General features: G+C 41.1%; 1 protein-coding gene across 4 annotated transcripts in view; it reads left to right on the forward strand.

Annotated features, from left to right (window-relative positions):
* The window catches only part of RPS6KA1 (ribosomal protein S6 kinase A1), a 110708-nt gene that overhangs the window by 37095 nt on the left and 54855 nt on the right, over positions 1–18758 (forward strand). For 3 of the 4 annotated variants that reach the window (XM_070764258.1, XM_070764257.1, XM_070764260.1), the window contains exon 2: positions 2646–2696. In XM_070764258.1, the coding sequence (XP_070620359.1) occupies positions 2646–2696 (51 nt within the window). Of the gene's footprint in view, positions 1–2645; positions 2697–6803; positions 6985–18758 lie in introns of those variants that run through there. The other variant, XM_070764259.1, reaches the window with a different exon arrangement.

Genomic DNA, 18758 nt, shown 5'->3' on the forward strand with positions numbered 1-18758 from the left:
GCCCTAACGTTAGTTACGGGTTCTCCTGAACCTGGGCGTAGCAGCCCACCCCTGCTTGTACAGAAGAGACCAGGCAGACTTTGGAATTCTTCCATGGTTGGAAATTTTGAGCCTGGTGACGCCTGGATTTACACTGGCTGTGCTCCCCCCCCTATTTTTTTTACAATTAGAGTCAGATTTATTTTTTTTTACAATTAGAACCATCCGAGACATATTTAATTGGCAATCTTAAAACAAAGAATCCATAACACAGACTTGTTTACTAGAATACTTAGAAATTGGAACTGAGACAGTAGAGTTAGCATGCTGATATTTTAGGTGTTGTGAAGATTATCTGGAAGGATAGAAACCTGTACCAGTTTATTGATAATCCTTAAAAGTTTCCTTATAATGAGCCGGGGTGGCGCAGCAGGTAGAGTGCAGTACTGCAGGCCACTGAAGCTGACTTGTAGATCTGTAGGTCAGCGGTTCAAATCTCATCACCGGCTCAAGCCTTTCATCCTTCCGAGGTGGGTCAAATGAGGACCCGGATTGTGGGGGCAATAGCCTAGCTCTGTTAAAAAGTGCTATTGCTAAAAAAAAAATTATTTTTATTTATTTTATTCATTTGTCCAATACACAAATACATAGGAAGAAAAATAGACATGTGGTAATATATATAAGGGTAAAAGTGAACTTAGAGGAGAGAATATATGAAAGGAAGAGAATATATATGATAGGTGAAAGAAAGGAAAGACAATTGGACAGGGGACGAAAGGCACACCAGTGCACTTATGTACGCCCCTTACTGGCTTCTTAGGAACCTGGAGAGGTCAATCGTGGAGAGTCTAAGGGAGAAGTGTTGGGGGTTAGGGGTTGACACAATTGAGTCCGGTAATGAGTTCCACGCTTCGATAACTCGATTGTTGAAATCATATTTTTTACAGTCAAGTTTGGAGCGGTTCGTATTAAGTTTGAATCTGTTGCGTGCTCTTGTGTTGTTGCGGTTGAAGCTGAAGTAGTCATTGACCGGTAGGACGTTGCAGCATATGATCTTGTGGGCAATACTCAAATGTTGTAAGCCGCCCTGAGTCTAAGGAGAAGGGTGGCATAAAAATCAAATAAATAGATAGATAGATAGATAGATAGATAGATAGATAGATAGATAGATAGATAGATAAATAAATAAATTCTTCCTGATGCTCGTAATGCTGTCTTCTTTAACTTAATATGTTCAGGTGTGGTCAGAAAGTAGCTTGTATGTTTCCCGGGCCATCTTGACAGTCCCAGGTTAGAGAAATATTTCATAAATAGCTTACAATTGTGGCTGAAAAAACAACTGCAATTCCTCATCACTTCACCTTTGCCACCCTCCCACATCACACCCACTCATAAATAGTACAAAGCAACTAGTGTTTTCCAATTGGGGAAAATTTTCATAGATACCTAGGCTATTGAATAGATTCTTAGAAACTTTAAAAATAGAATGGTGGTAAATTTGACTAGATGTGGGTAGTGAAATGGATTCTTCTCTACCTCGAATTCATTAGAAAAATTGACTTTCTACTCCCATTAACACGGCTGGACATTAGTTATGGTGCCCTCTGCACTTGGTTGTTTGCTTGCAGGTACAGTGGTACCTCTACCTACAAATGCCTCTACTTACGAACTTTTCTAGATAAGAACCGGGTGTTCAAGATTTTTTTGCCTCTTCTTAAGAACCATTTTCCACTTACAAACCCGAGCCTCCAAAACTGTAACCAGAAAAGGCAGGGAGAAGCCTCCGTGGGGCCTCTCTAGGAATCTCCTGGGAGGAAACAGGGCCAGAAAAGGCAGGTGGAAGCCTCCGTGAGGCCTCTCTAGAAATCTCCTGGGAGGAAACAGGGCCAGACCCTTCTCCGGGTCCTGTCGACTAAACAATGTCGTCTGGCGGGCCCCAGGGGAAGAGCCTTCTCTGTGGCGGCCCCGACTCTCTGGAACTAGCTCCCTCCGGAGATTAGAACTGCCCCCACCCTCCTTGCCTTTCGTAAACTCCTTAAAGCCCACCTCTGCTGTCAGGCATGGGGGAATTGAGGCACACACACACACACACCGGGTCTATACAATTTATGTATGGTATGTTTGTGTGTATGTCTGTTTTAATAATGGGTTTTTAAAAAGTTTTTTAAATTTATTATATTTGTTATGAATTGTTTCATTGTATGCTGTGAGCTGCCCCGAGTCTATGGAGAGGGGCGGCATACAAATCAGATAGATAGATAGATAGATAGATAGATAGATAGATAGATAGATAGATAGATAGATAGATAGATAGATAGATAGATAGATAGATAGATTAGATAGATTAGATGGATGGATGGATGGATGGATGGATGGATGGATGGATGGATAGATTAGATAGGATGGATGGATGGATGGATGGATGGATAGATAGATAGGTTAGATAGGATGGATGGATGGATGGATGGATGGATAGATAGATAGATAGATAGATTAAAAAATAGATAGATAAAATAAATAAAAAAATAAAATAAAATAAAATAAATAAAAAATAAAAAATAAATAAAATAAATAAAATAAATAAAATAAATAAAATAAATAAAATAAATAAAATAAATAAAATAAATAAAATAAATAAAATAAAATAAATCCTGTTTATTCTCCAGGTAAAGCCGGAGCCTGCTTTCACCGTGAAAGAGACCAAAACTACAGAGAAGGTAAGACCCAGTTCACCTGCTTCTTAGGAAAGTTTCTTTGGTTAGCACCTGACTTTTCCAGAAAGAGAGAGAGATGATTGGCCTAGCTCTGCACTAGGCTGGCACTGAATTAACATAGGACGTCTTGCATTCTTTCCTTCTGATGTTATAGGCTCTGCTTCAGCCCATGTTTGGAAATGCAGAAGGCTGGCGCACTTGTGCAAAACGAAAAGGGCGGAGGGAGGATTTTAAGTCCTTGCTTTCTTTGTTCCCAAAGCAGAGAAAAATGAAGTTGATTTTCAGGCCCAATCAGCCTGGAGAGATTAAGCTCATCTGCTATTCTGATGTATGGTACTAAAAATATGAGTTTATTATTTCATGAAAGAAGAAGATCGCAACTGTAGGAAGTATGCTAAATTTCTCATGGTTTTTAGATGTGGGAAAAATCTTAGCACAGGCCTTTTTTTAAAAAAAAAAAAATCTTAAGGGCCTTTGGCGTTGAGTGTCCCTTAAAATTGTGATTCCTTTTACAAAGATTATAAATTAACTATTAAAACAAAAAGAAATACGCAGTCTTTCCACAACCTAGTACCTTTCAGATGTATTGTCTTTTGTATCTCTGCATATTCTTCCGTTTTGCCTTCTTCCCTTTAAAAATCAGGATTAAGGCTGAAAAAAACATACGGAAACAGTCAGGAGCAGCTTACCTTAGTTCTTGTAGCCCGTCTTTGGAACGGGTCCAAAGATGGGCTGCAAGAATGGTGGAAGGTCTTAAGCATAAAACGTATCAGGAAAGACTTCATGAACTCAATCTGTATAGTCTGGAGGACAGAAGGAAAAGGGGGGACATGATTGAAACATTTAAATATGTTAAAGGGTTAAATAAGGTCCAGGAGGGAAGTGTTTTTAATAGGAAAGTGAACACAAGAACAAGGGGGCACAATCTGAAGTTAGTTGGGGGAAAGATCAGAAGCAACGTGAGAAAATATTATTTTACTGAAAGAGTAGTAGATCCTTGGAACAAACTTCCAGCAGACGTGGTTGGTCAATCCACAGTAACTGAACTTAAACATGCCTGGGATAAACATATATCCATCCTAAGATAAAATACAGGAAATAGTATAAGGGCAGACTAGATGGACCATGAGGTCTTTTTCTGCCATCAGTCTTCTATGTTTCTGTGTTTCCGGAAGAACTCCAGGTCTTGACCACATTATTTTAAGCTTAGTTTCTCAATCGACATATAGAAAAAGACTTACCGTATTTTTTGGAGTATAAGATGCATCTTTTTCCTCCCTAAAAGAGGCTGAAAATTTGGGTGTGTGTTATACTCTGACTGTAGCTTATTTTTGAAGCTTTTTTCCCCCCAGCCGTAACCAAGTGCTAACGATTTATTTATTTATTTATTTATTACTTAGATTTGTATGCCGCCCCTCTCCAAAGACTCGGGGCGGCTAACGATGTTCCCACCCGCTACCCACTTGCAGGCTGTTTCGTTGTTACTCTCTGCAATAATGTTTTCCAAGCCCTAAATCTTTGCAGGGTTTTTTTCCTTGCTCTAACTTGCTCTGAAGAAGTTTCTTTCCAGCCCTAACCAGGTGCTAATGATATTCCCAGCTCTGACCCACTTGCAAGCTCTTTTACTTTTACTCTCTGCAAATAACGTTTTCCAAGCCCTAAGTCTTTGCAGGTTTTTTTTCATTGCTCTAACTTGCTCTGAAGAAGTTTCTTTCCAGCCCTAACCAGGTGCTAATGATATTCCCAGCTCTGACCCACTTGCAAGCTCTTCTACTTTTACTCTCTGCAAATAATGTTTTCCAAGCCCTAAGTCTTTGCAGGGGGTTTTTCATTGCTCTACTTCCTCCGAATGTTTCTTTCCTGCCCCAATGAGGTGCTAACAATCTTCCCAGCTTTTACAGGCTTGCAAGTTCTTTCATTGTTACTCTCTGTGAAGAATGTTTTTTTTAAAGCCCTAACCAGGGGATAAAATAATGTGCTGAAGCTGACCAGATTAACTATTCTAGCCAAATGAATATCTCGTAAGCAGATCCCCCCCAACCGCATTTTCCTCACCAGAAACTAAGGTGCGTGGTAAACGTGGTATTTTAAAAAGAGCAAAGAGGGAACTGGAGTTCCCAAGAAATTAAATACTCTGCCCAAGTTTTGACTATGGTTCCCTATTTGTATTGCTTTTTTATTTCTACAGATGTTTCTGGGGTCCTGGGGGGAAGGGAAGAAGCATTCTTGAGAACAACATTTTGGGGGCCTGGGGAGCTTTCAGTACCACGTACATGCTTTTTAAAAAAAGGAAAGGAAAAAATGGTGTCAACCAGAAATTGCCTGTTCTGATGTCACGTGTCATTGGAACAATCTAATACAGTGTTTCCCAACCTTGGCAACTTGAAGATATCTGGACTTCAACTCCCAGAATTCCCCAGCCAGCATTCGCTGGCTGGGGAATTCTGGGAATTGAAGTCCAAATATCTTCAAGTTGCCAAGGTTGAGAAACACTGATCTAATGGAATGGAATGGAATGGAATGGAATGGAATGGAATGGAATGGAATAGAATTATTCATTGGCCAAGCATGATTAGACACACAAGGAATTTGTCTTTGGTGCAGATGCTCTCAGTGTACATAAAAGAAAAAGAGACATTTGTCAAGAATCATGAGGTACAACACTTAAGTAAGTAAATAACACTTAAGTAATCTCATGCGCTCAAGTAAGCATACATACAGGATCAGGCGGGGATTCCTACTTACTGCCGCTACCGGTGTGATGCGCACACAGCTTCGGGTTGCCGGCGCACATGCAATTTTGCTTCCTGTACATGTGCAGAGGCAAAATCTCGCTGGGATGCACACAAGAAATCGACTCAGAACACATAAGAAATCGGGCCATTCAAACGACCGATCAACAACTGCTCAGAATTGAAATAATCCACCGACCACACCGGACGCAAGACATATATAAGCTAAAGAGGAGTAGAACAAAACGCTTTGACCCAAGTCCTACTGATGATGATAGCTATCTTGGTAACGAAACGTTCAAGAGGTGTAAATGGCAAGAGATTAAACCACTGCCAAAGTTTATCCCATTGCTTCTTCTGTCGGGCTCTCTGGTAGACTCCTCCCAAAAATTCACAGGTACAAATTTCAGACACACACATGTTTGAAAATTCAAAACAATGTTCTTTATCATGAAAATTCACTTCAACCAAGCCCTCTTTTGGTATAGCAAAGAGTACTGGTCTCCAAACAAACTGGTAATTTGTACAAGTCCTTTATCAGTCCTGTGATACTTAGCTTGCAGCTGTGAGGTAATTCACAGTCCTTCTTTCACAAAGTGAAACACACTTTGCTCTGGTTTAGTTTCAAAGCGGGGGAAAATCAGCACACAAAAGGTCAAAGTCAGTAAAGCAGTCACAAAACACAATGATCAGATAATCCTCCACAATAGCCAAACCCACAGGCTGCTATTTATAGCAGCCTCACTAATGACCACAGCCCCACCCAACCACAGGTGGCCTCATTTTCTTTGATAATAATCTCTCAGTTGTTGTTGCCTATGCATCGCTCTCCGCATGCGTGGCTGTATCATTAACTCTTGTTCTGAATCCAAGGAGGAGCTAGATAATTGATCTCCTTCTGAGCTGTCTGCCCCACTCTCCTCCTCCCTGTCACTCATGTCTTCTTGGTCAGAGGAGCCTTCATCAGCAGATTACACCGGGGGGGGGCAAAACAGGCCTGCAGCATGTGGATGTCTCCCCCACATCCACAGTCCTTGGGGCAGGAGCTGGGCCAGAGCTAAGCACAACATTGCTTAACCCTGAAACGAACGATCAAGTCTTGTTAGAGAGGAAATTAACTCTTTCAGGGAGCAAAATGGCCGAAGTTGTGGGTAGGAGCTCGGTCCTAAATATAAAAAATTAAACTGGGACGGTGAGAGAGTTGAAGTGTTTGAAAAGTTTACATACCACAACCCGCGGTAGAAAAGAGGCACAAGCAGGAAGCTCTAGTTTAACCTTCTTTGCATCAAGAGCTACAGCAGCCTCCACACTTCCGGTGGGTTTGTTTTTATGGTGGGAGCTAGTCCTCTGCGAAATCAAGTGTGCCTGTAGCCTTCAACCATGATCCTGTAGAGATTTTGCAGCTGGAGATGGGCTGTTTTGGCCAGGATGGCTAAGAAATGGCTAAGCAGCTCAAGCTTCCTTGCCTCTTTGCCTTTCTCACGCAGTTGGCTCTCGGGAAACGGCGTGGCGAAGCCTGCAATCTACCCTTGGTTTCTCCTGGCAATGTCGGTAACCTGGTTAGTAGTGCAAGCCAGCTCCTCTCTTGGTTACGCGTGTCTTGCTTGTTTGCTCATGAGTTGGTGGGGGCAACAATGCAGCTTCAAGGATGAACAGTGGTGGGGCTTGGAAGAATTCTTCTTTGGGGTAGTTCTCTCAGCTGCATAGGAGGAGGGTCTTTTCATTCTCTATTTGCTTTGAATGTTTCTTTCCAGCCCTGACCAGGTGCTAACAATGTTCCCAGCTCTTACTGGCTTGCAAGCTCTTTCATTGTTACTCTCTGTAAAAAATGTTTTCCAAGCCCTAAGTATTTGCAAGGTTTTTTTCCATTGCTCTACTTGCTCCAAATGTTTCTTTCCAGGTCCTAATGATGTTCCCAGCTCTTACTGGCTTGCAAGCTCTTTCATTGTTCCTCTCTGGAAATGTTTTCCAAGCGCTAAGTCTTTGCAGGGTTGTTTCCATTGCTCTACTTGCTCCGAATGTTTCTTTCCAGGTGCTAACAATGTTCACAGCTATTACTGGCTTGCAAGCTCTTTCATTGTTACTCTCTGCAAAAAATGTTTTCCAAGCCCTAAGTATTTGCAAGGTTTTTTTCCATTGCTCTACTTGCTCCAAATGTTTCTTTCCAGGTCCTAATGATGTTCCCAGCTCTTACTGGCTTGCAAGCTCTTTCATTGTTACTCTGCACAAAATGTTTTCCAAGCCCTAAGTCTTTGCAGGGTTGTTTACATTGCTCTACTTGCTCCGAATGTTTTTTTGCAAGTGCTAACAATGTTCCCAGCTCTTACTGGCTTGCAAGCTCTTTCATTGTTACTCTGCACAAAATGTTTTCTAAGCCCTAAGTCTTTGCAAGGTTTTTTTTCCATTGCTCTACTTGCTCCAAATGTTTCTTTCCAGGTCCTAATGATGTTCCCAGCTCTTACTGGCTTGCAAGCTCTTTCATTGTTACTCTGCACAAAATGTTTTCCAAGCCCTAAGTCTTTGCAGGGTTGTTTCCATTGCTCTACTTGCTCCGAATGTTTTTTTCCAAGTGCTAACAATGTTCACAGCTCTTACTGGCTTGCAAGCTCTTTCATTGTTACTCTCTGGAAATGTTTTCCAAGCCCTAAGTCTTTGCAGGGTTGTTTCCATTGCTCTACTTGCTCCGAATATTTCTTTCCAGGTGCTAACAATGTTCACAGCTCTTACTGGCTTGCAAGCTCTTTCATTGTTGCTCTCTGCAAAAAATGTTTTCCAAGCCCTAAGTCTTTGCAGGGTTGTTTCCATTGCTCTACTTGCTCCGAATGTTTCTTTCCAGGTGCTAACGATGTTCCCAGCTCTTACTGGCTTGCAAGCTCTTTCATTGTTACTCTGCACAAAATGTTTTCCAAGCCCTAAGTCTTTGCAGGGTTGTTTCCATTGCTCTACTTGCTCCGAATGTTTCTTTCCAGGTGCTAACAATGTTCCCAGCTCTTACTGGCTTGCAAGCTCTTTCATTGTTACTCTGCAAAAAATGTTTTCCAAGCCCTGAGTCTTTGCAGGGTTGTTCCCATTGCTCTACTTGCTCCAAATGTTTCTTTCCAGGTGCTAACAATGTTCCCAGCTCTTACTGGCTTGCAAGCTCTTTCATTGTTACTCTGCAAAAAATGTTTTCCAAGCCCTGAGTCTCTGCAAGGTTTTTTTCCATTGCTCTACTTGCTCTGAATGTTTCTTTCCAGGTGCTAACGATGTTCCCAGCTCTTACTGGCTTGCAAGCTCTTTCATTGTTACTCTTTCTGAATAAGGGGTTTTTTAAAGCCCTAACCAGGGGATAAAATAATGTGCTGAAGCTGACCAGCATAAAGACACTAGCCAGATGAATACCTAGTAAGCAGATTCTTTTCCCTATTTTCCTCCCCAAAACCTGAGGTGCGTCTTATACTCTGAAAAATATGGTATAATCTTAACAAAGAATGTTAGTTGGGGAAGTTGGAATACTGTAGTTCAGGGGTCTTCAACCTTGGCAGCTTTTAAGACTTGTGGACTTCAGCTCCCAGAATTCTTCAGCCAGTTCATTTTGACCTTAGAAACATAGAAACATAGAAGACTGACGGCAGAAAAAGACCTCATGGTCCATCTAGTCTGTCCTTATACTATTTCCTGTACTTTATCTTACAATGGATATATGTTTATCCCAGGCATGTTTAAATTCAGTTATTGTGGATTTACCAACCACGTCTGCTGGAAGTTTGTTCCAAGGATCCACTACTCTTTCAGTAAAATAATATTTTCTCATGTTGCTTTTGATCTTTCCCCCAACTAACATCAGATTGTGTCCCCTTGTTCTTGTGTTCACTTTCCTATTAAAAAACACTTCCCTCCTGAACCTTATTTAACCCTTTAACATATTTAAATGTTTTGATCATGTCCCCCCTTTTCCTTCTGTCCTCCAGACTATACAGATTGAGTTCATGAAGTCTTTCCTGATACGGTTTATGCTTAAGACCTTCCACCATTCTTGTAGCCTGTCTTTGGACCCGTTCAATTTTGTCAATATCTTTTTGTAGGTGAGGTCTCCAGAACTGAACACAATATTCCAAATGTGGTCTCACCAGCGCTCTATATAAGGGGATCACAATCTCCCTCTTCCTGCTTGTTATACCTCTAACTATGCAGCCAAGCATCCTACTTGCTTTCCCTACCGCCTGACTGCACTGTTCACCCATTTTGAGACTGTCAGAAATCACGACCCCTAAATCCTTCTCTTCTGAAGTTTTTGCTAACACAGAATTGTCAGTGCAATACTCGGATTGAGGATTCCTTTTCCCCAAGTGCATTATTTTACATTTGGAAACATTAAACTGCAGTTTCCAGTTTCTTGATGACCTCCTTCCTAGGTTGGCTTCCATACATCATACTTCTGGAAATGATCACAGTAGCTTGCATGAGGAAGCTTTTTTCTGTGTACCCAGGGACCTTTCTGCAGAAATGCATCCAATGTTCACTGTCCGCAGTGACCTCAGAAAAAGGTTGGGAAAGAGTTGTTTTCTGCCAAAAACTAGAATTCCTTTGCCCCAGTCTGGAAACCCTCTAGTTGTGTGGACTTCAGCCACCACAATCCTTCAACAAAGTATAGCCAGCACTCCGAATTACCCAGAAGGGCATTGTAGTCTACATCAGTGTTTCCCAACCTTGGCAACTTGAAGATATTTGGACTTCAACTGCCAGAATTCCCCAGCCAGCAAACGCTGGCTGGGGAATTCTGGGAGTTGAAGTCCAGATATCTTCAAGTTGCCAAGGTTGGGAAACACTGGTCTACATCTCTAGATCTAGAAGATGCTCAGGTTAAAGAATGTTCTAGTTAATATTTTCCTCGATAGGATTATGAACTTGATAGTAAATACAGTGGTCCCTCGATTTTCGCGGGTTCGAATTTCGGGAAACAGCTATACCATGGGTTTTTCAAAAATATTAATTAAAAAATACTTCGCTATTTTTTTCCCTATACCACGGTTTTTCCTGCCCGATGACATCATATGTCATCGTCAAACTTTTGTCCGCCTTTAATAAATATTTTTTTAATAAACTTTAATAAATAAACATGGTGAGTAATAATCTAAATGGTTGCTAAGGGAATGAGAAATTGCAGTTTAGGGGTTTAAAGTGTTAAGGGAAGGCTTGTGATACTGTTCATAGCCAAAAATAGTGTATTTACTTCCGCATCTCTACTTCGCGGAAATTCGACTTTCACGGGCGGTCTCGGAACGCATCCCCCACGAAAATCGAGGGAACACTGTACAGAGTAAATTATATAGTTTGGTTTGGATTAGTGTAATGTGAGAAGAAAATCAGTGATCCTATTATGGTTTACTTTCATGACAGCTAACCACGGTTTGACATCATATGTTATTATTGATTTACTGATAGGAGTAATGATGTAGTGGGATAGTGATGTTATGCGAATAGAATAGAACAGAACAGGATAGAATAGAATAAAATAGAATAGAATTGGAAAGGACCTTGGAAGTCTTCTAGAAAAACCTACACCACTTCAAACAAAGTGGTTATCTAACATTTTCTTTAAAACTTCCAGTGTTGGAGCATTCACAACTTCTGGAGGCAAACTCTTCCACGATTAATTGTTCTTTAGTTTTCTGGTTTGTCTTTGTGCTCTGTCTAAGCCTCTAATCAATTCAGAGGAAGATAAAATAAGTGGCAAAAATACGAAGGGAATAAAACCAGGAATTGGTCAAACAAGCCTTGATCAACTTCAAGAAACCTTGCTCAAGAAAGTCATATAAAGAATGACTTGGCGTCTGAGTAATAATCCATAAACAGCTGATTAGTCATGATAATTAGATGTTGGCATGATTACAGATACCGTATCACTTTGGGAATAAGTTCTTAATTTCACATCCTACCTCTAGGAATGGGCTTCAAAAACGTTAGCAGGGGGGGTTCTCTGTCCAGGGGCTGGGTGGACATGGCCATGGTGGATGTGGCTTAATCAGCCTCCTGTACCATGGGGGGGGGGGGGCTTTTTTGCTTTCCAGGGTTTGAAAAACATTCTTCGCAGAGAGTAGCAATGAAAGAGCTTGCAAGCCGGTAACAACTGGGAACATCATTAGCACCTGAGTAGGGCTGGAAAGAAACTTATTCGAAGCAAGTTAGAGCAATGAAAAAAACCCTGCAAAGACTTAGGGCTTGGAAAACATTCTTGGCAGAGAGAAACAATGAAGGAGACTGCAAGCCAGTAAGAGCTGGGAACATTGTTAGCACCTGGGTAGGGCTGGAAAGAAACATTCAAAGCAAATAGAGAATGAAAAAAACAAACAAACTACCAAGTCACGGCTTGGAAAACACTCTTCACAGAGAGTAACAATGAAAGAGCTTGCAAGCCAGTAAAAGCTGGGAACATTGTTAACACTTGGTTAGGGCTGGAAAGAAACTTATTCGGAGCAAGTTAGAGCAATGAAAAAAAACCTGGAATGACTTAAGGCTTGGAAAACATTCTTCGGAGAAAGTAACAATGAAAGAGCCTGCGACGTAAGAGCTGGGAAGATCATTAGCAGCTAGTTAGGGCTGGGGGCCCCCCCTGCATTCAGAGTATAAGACGCACCCAAATTACCAGCCTCTTTTAGGGAGGAAAAGGGTGCATCTTATACTCTGAAAAATGCTCCTTCTGAGGATTCTACTAGGAAGCTTGTTTTTGACTGGGATCTGATTCTAGGCAAGGCATTTTCAGCTTCCCAGCACTGGCATCATCTCAATCTCCCCCAAGCAGAGAGGAAGGATTGTTGGGCCAAGGGCTTCCAAGAGACGGGGCGTGTGTTGGGGGTGGGGGGTCTAGTGAACAGCTCAGGAGGCTGAACAGATGGTTTGGGGGAAGCTGGCAGGATGCCGGTGGTGTTGGTGCCAGCCACAGAAACTGTGTTTTGCAACAAACTCAAGTCTGTGTTTGCGATACACTGGGTAATTTAGATGGCATAAACATCCCCTCACCCAAAGGGATGAGAAGAAGATGGCAAAAGAAAAGAGCGATGCTTTGAGTGGGGAATAGCAAGCGTGGAAACACACATATGGGATCGGATGAAAAGAGCAAACGGTTGCAAGTTATTCAAGCTGTGGATCTGGCAACTTGTCGATTTGCGCAGATCAGGGCACCGGAGCTTCAAGAGTCAGAGAGGGTTGCCAATACAATGGTAGAACTTAATTCGTTCCGCGACCAGGTTCTTAAGTAGAAATGTTTATAAGTAGAAGCAGTTTTTTCCCATAGGAATCAACGTAAAAGCAAATAATGTGTGCAAACCCATTAGGAAAGAAATAAAAGCTCGGAATTTGGCTGGGAGGAGGAGGAGGAAGAAGAGGAGGAGGACAGTCGCTGCAGAAGGAAGAAGGGGAGGGGAATCAAAAAAATACAAAACTTTAAGGCTTAAAAAAAAAGAGGTGCTCGGAGGCAGCAGCGAGGAGGAGGACGCGCCTCCCATACACCCGGCGCGAGGCTGCCTCTCTTACACCGCGCCAGAGAGAGAAACCCAGGCGGAGTGGCAGGAAACTGGCCGGGCCTTCATGCCGTTCTCAAAATTCCTGGGAATTTTTTCCGGCCTCGGATTCTTAAGTAGAAAATGGTTCTTAACAAGAGGCAAAAAAAATTTAAACACCCAGTTCTTATCTAGAAAAGTTCTTAAGTAGAGGCCTTCTTAGGTGGAGGCACCACTGTATATTGTTTGCTTTGCCAGATGCATGAGGTGAGATGAAGACACATTTGTAGGTGTACAAAAGTCACACTTCTGTGGAGCACCAGGGTTGGGATTGTTGTCATTAAAGACAGGAGGCCAGAAAGCCCGTCTGCATCATTACTGTGCAGTCAGGCGGTAGGGAAAGCAAGTAGGATGCTTGGCTGCATAGCTAGAGGTATAACAAGCAGGAAGAGGGAGATTATGATCCCGCTATATAGAGCGCTGGTGAGACCCCATTTGGAATACTGTGTTCAGTTCTGGAGACCTCACCTACAAAAAGATATTGACAAAATTGAACGGGTCCAAAGACGGGCTACAAGAATGGTGGAAGGTCTTAAGCATAAAACGTATCAGGAAAGACTCCATGAACTCCATCTGTATAGTCTGGAGGACAGAAGGAAAAGGGGGGACAGGATCGAAACATTTAAATATGTCAAAGGGTTAAATAAGGTCCAGGAGGGAAGTGTTTTTAATAGGAAAGTGAACCCAAGAACAAGGGGACACAATCTGAAGTTAGTTGGGGGAAAGATCAAAAGCAACATGAGAAAATATTATTTTACTGAAAGAGTAGTAGATCCTTGGAACAAACTTCCAGCAGACGGGGTTGATAAATCCACAGTAACCGAATTCATGCCTGGGATAAACATATATCCATTGTAAGATAAAATACAGGAAATAGTATAAGGGCAGATTAAATGGACCATGAGGTCTTTTTCTGCCGTCAGTCTTCTATGTTTCTATGTTTCTACTGTTCAGTGGATCAAATGTCTCCCAACTTGGCCACTTAGACTTGTGGACCTCAACTCCCAGAATTCCCCAGCCAGCAGAGCTTAAAGGCCCTGCACTAGATAAACATAAACATGGTTTAAAAAGAGAAATAAGGAGAAGGGATTCCTCCCCAATGTTTATGCCATCTAAATTACCCACCAAGCTTTTAGGATACAAGCCAATAAAAAACCTGGAGGGGCATAAAACGCTTAAACCTAAGTCTTCATCTGACGTTGAAGCATCTTTATTTCTAAATTTTCTTTCTGGATTTTCATGGATAAAATGCTCCAGGCAAGAATGCAACAATTTCATTTATTTTTCTACATTTATTTATTTATTTATTCATTCATTCATTCATTCATTCATTTATTTTAATTTATTTTATTTTATTTTATTTTATTTTATTTTATTTATTTTATTTATTTTATTTATTTTATTTATTTTATTTATTTTATTTATTTTATTTATTTTATTTATTTTATTTATTTTATTTATTTTATTTATTTTATTTATTTTATTTATTTTATTTATTTTATTTATTTTATTTATTTTATTTATTTTATTTATTTTATTTATTTTATTTTTATTTACTTTTATTTACTTTTATTTATTTTTATTGATTGATTGATTGATTGATTGATTGATTGTATTTGTGTGCCACCCCTCTCCGGAGACTCGGGGCGGCTAACAGCAACAATAAAGCAGTGTACAATAGTAGTCTGATGTTAGAAATAATTAAAAGCCCATTAATATTTTTTTTAAAAACCCAAACATACATACATACATACCATGCATAGAATTGTAGAGGCCTAGGGGGAAGAGGGTCTCAATTCCCCCATGCCTGACAGCAGAGGTGGGTTTTAAGAAGCTTACGAAAGGCAAGGAGGGTGGGGGCAATTCTAATCTTTGGGGGGAGTTGGTTCCAGAGGGCCGGGGCCGCCACAGAGAAGGCTCTTCCCCTGGGTCCCGCCAAGCGACATTCTTTAGTTGTCGGGCCCCGGAGAAGACCCACTCTGTGGGACCTAACTGGTCGCTGGGATTCGTGCAGCACAAGGCGGTCCTTGAGATAATCTGGTCTGGTGCCATGAAGGGCTTTATAGGTCATAACCAACACTTTGAATTGTGATCGGCAACCAATGCAGACTGCGGAGTGTTGGTGTAACAACATTCCTATGCTGTTAAGCAGCTTTGCAGTCCTACCGTTTGCATGTGTAAGGTGCATATACGAGGAAAGAGTAAACATTGCCCAGAATCGCATTTGATAAAAATGATTAAAAATAGTGAAAATTATTATTTTATACAGCTGCCACCCTTTTAGCTGGTGTTGACCTTCATATGCATTCGGCTCTTCCTAAGAACCTAGGCTGTCACAATGGATTGGTGTAGTTTACGTGCTCAAGCGGTGTGGCTTTTTGTAATTGACAGGTGGAAATGTTGCCAATATGCAGATTTTTTACGCACCATCTAATATTTGTAGGTCCCTCCCTCAATGTGCCGATAACCACTGGGAGACCACAGTTGGATTGCACCATAATCTTTAAATTTTTTCAGTACTTAGTATTTTGTAATCTTCTCTAATTCTGGAATACGAAATCCAGCATAGTGATCTCGTTTGCTGAGTTGTATTGACATAATAATAATAATAACAACAACAACAACGCAGTCCTAGGTGCAGGTAGAGTGCTGTACTGCAGGCCACTGAAGCTGACTTGTAGATCTGAAGGTCAGCGGTTCAAATCTCACCACTGGCTCAAGGTTGACTCAGCCTTCCATCCTTCCGAGGTGGGTAAAATGAGGACCCAGATTGTGGGGGCCATAGGCTGGCTCTGTTAAAAAGGGCTATTGCTAACATGTTGTAAGCCGCCCTGTGTCTAAGGAGAAGGGCGACATAAAAATCAAATAGATAGATAGATAGATAGATAGATAGATAGATAGATAGATAGATAGATAGATAGATAGATAGATAGATAAATGTGCCGATAACCACTGGGGGACCACAGTTGGATTACACCATAATCTTTCAATTTTTTCCAGTACAGTACTTAGTATTTTGTAATCTTCTCTAATTCTTTGTCTTCTATTCTACTATCTCCTGGTGTTACCACATCAATTATCCACACTTTCTTCTGCTCAACCACAATTAATCAGTTACAAGTCTCTCTCCGTTTATATTTGCAAACCCCGCAACATTTCAATTGACTCATTTTCAACTACTTTTTCAACTCTTGTGTTCTTACCACTTTTTCATTACTGACACATGACCCAATGAATCATTTTGGCTGGTTGTTTACAATCAGTTTGTGTGATCTTCTTGCACAAGCCCAAGTATAGGATCTTCTCTTTCTTCTGCATCTTGCAAAATCTGCACTTTGAATCATTTGATGATTTTTTTAAAATTGTGACCTTGATGGCATTAGTTCGAATTGCTTATTCTTAAGCAGCCCAAAAACAAAAGAAAAACCCAAACCTTCCGTTTTTGGAGCAAAGATTAAATAAAAAGGAATGCCCATTGATCAACAGGTCCAGCAACCTGCCCTAGCATTGAAAGTAAAGATACTTGACTAGTAGATAACTTCTGCCTTTTAGGATCAACTGTCAACAGTAAAGAACACATCAGTCAAGAAATATGACACAGATTGTTAGTCTATCCAATAATAGACCAGACCAGGAAATCAACTCCACAGGAAGACTAAAATTATCTTTATTACGGTAATACTTTGCTGTAATAGCAGAACCTTGTAAGTCTAATTCTGCTATACTTGCTTCCTTTTTTCTTACTACAGTAAATCAGGGAGGCCTCTAACTGACTTGCTACTAAATGTTATCTTGCTGCTCTGGACTTTTTTAAAAAAATGTAGAAAATGGCTGTTCCATATTTTCATCAAGACAACTAGACACAAGAACAGTTGTTTTCCGAACGCCATCACTCTGCTAAACAAATAATTCCCTCAACACTGTCAGACTTTCTACTAAATCTGCACTTCTATTCTACTAGTTTTTCTCATCATTCCTATCACCCATTTCCTCCCATGTTGACTGTATGACTGTAACTTGTGGCTTATATCCTAAGATTGTTATTAATATTGCTTCTTCATTGCTTATTTGACCCCTATGACAATCATTAAGTGTCGTACCACGTGATTCTTGACAAATGTATCTTTTATTTTATGTACGCTGAGAGCATATGCACCTAGACAAATTCCTTGTGTGTCCAATCACACTTGGCCAATAAAAATTCTATTCTATTCTATTCATCAAGATCATCTTTCTTAAGCTTTAGCCACACTAGCCCTTGAAAGGATAACAATGAAGTCCTTGCAGACGATACTCAGACGCTGCGATGCAGCTTATACCTTCATAACCGTGGTGGCATCTGTTTGAGTTGTGACATTCAAATGGAACCCAATATTGGGCTTAGTCTATTTCATATATTCATAGTTATCTATAATAATAATAATAATAATAATAATAATAATAATAATAATAATTTATTAGATTTGTATGCCGCCCCTCTCCGAAGACTCCGAAGACTTTATTTATTATTATTATTTATTTATTACTTAGATTTGTATGCCGCCCCTCTCCGAAGACTCGGGACTTTAGACTTGTATCTGTTATCTAATATAGTGGTCACCAACTGTTGTGGTTGGTTCTGGGCCAACTCCTGCCCCAAGGACTGTGGGGGTGGATGGGGGTGAATCCTCCCAGTGTCAGAGGCCTGTTTTACTGCCGACGCGTCGGAAGCACGGAGTGACTCTGAAATGGGACCCTCAGAGGGGGTCATGGCAGGCAGCCCATTAGGAAGCAATTCATCCTCCTCCTTATCTTCACTGGATTCTGATTTTATTTATTTATTTGTTCATTCATTTGTTCGTTCATTTGTTTGTTTATTTATTTGTTTGTTTGTTTATTTATTTAATTGTTTTATTTATTTATTTATTTATTGTTTGTTTGTTTGTTTGTTTATTTAATTAGATTTATTTGCCGCCCCTCTCCGAAGACTCGGGGCGGCTCACAACAGCAATAAAAACAATATAGCAGTGGAACAAATCTAATATTAAAAACATATAAAACCCTATCATTATTTTAAAGAGTAGTTTACGAAAGACAGAAAGGGTGGGGGCAGTTCTAATCTCCGAGGGGAGTTGGTTCCAGAGGGCCGGGGCCACCACAGAGAAGGCTCTTCCCCTGGGGCCCGCCAAACGACATTGTTTAGTCGACGGGACCCGGAGAAGGCCAACTCTGTGGGACCTTATCGGTCGCTGGGATTCATGCGGTAGCAGGCGGTTCCGGAGGTACTCTGGTCCAACGCCATGCTGGGCTTTAAAGGTCATGACCAACACTTTGAATTGTGACTGGAAACTGATAGGCAGCCAATGCAGGCCACGGAGTGTTGAAGAAACGTGAGCGAATCTTGGAAGCCCCACGATGGCTCTCGCGGTCGCGTTCTGCACGATCTGAAGTTTCCGAACACTTTTCAAAGGTCGCCCCATGTAGAGAGCATTGCAGTAATCGAACCTCGAGGTGATGAGGGCATGAGCGACTGTGAGCAATGACTCCCTGTCCAAATAGGGCCGCAACTGGTGCACCAGGCGAACCTGGGCAAACACTGAAGAAGCAGTCATTGATGTACGCATGCAAAGGGCAATGAATAGTAAAGAGCAGCTACGTAGGTATTACAAGAGATAAGAGAGTTCACCTGTGGTTGGCTGGGGTTCAACTAATTAGGGCTGCTGTTAAATGGGCTACATGCCAGCCTCTCAGTGTGGAAGATTAATTGTTTGGAGAAAGAGGAAGTGGCTTTCGTGTCAAGGACTCTCTTTGCATCG

The sequence above is a fragment of the Erythrolamprus reginae genome, chromosome 11 (genome assembly GCF_031021105.1).
Source record: "Erythrolamprus reginae isolate rEryReg1 chromosome 11, rEryReg1.hap1, whole genome shotgun sequence".
Taxonomy (NCBI): Eukaryota; Metazoa; Chordata; class Lepidosauria; order Squamata; family Dipsadidae; genus Erythrolamprus; species Erythrolamprus reginae.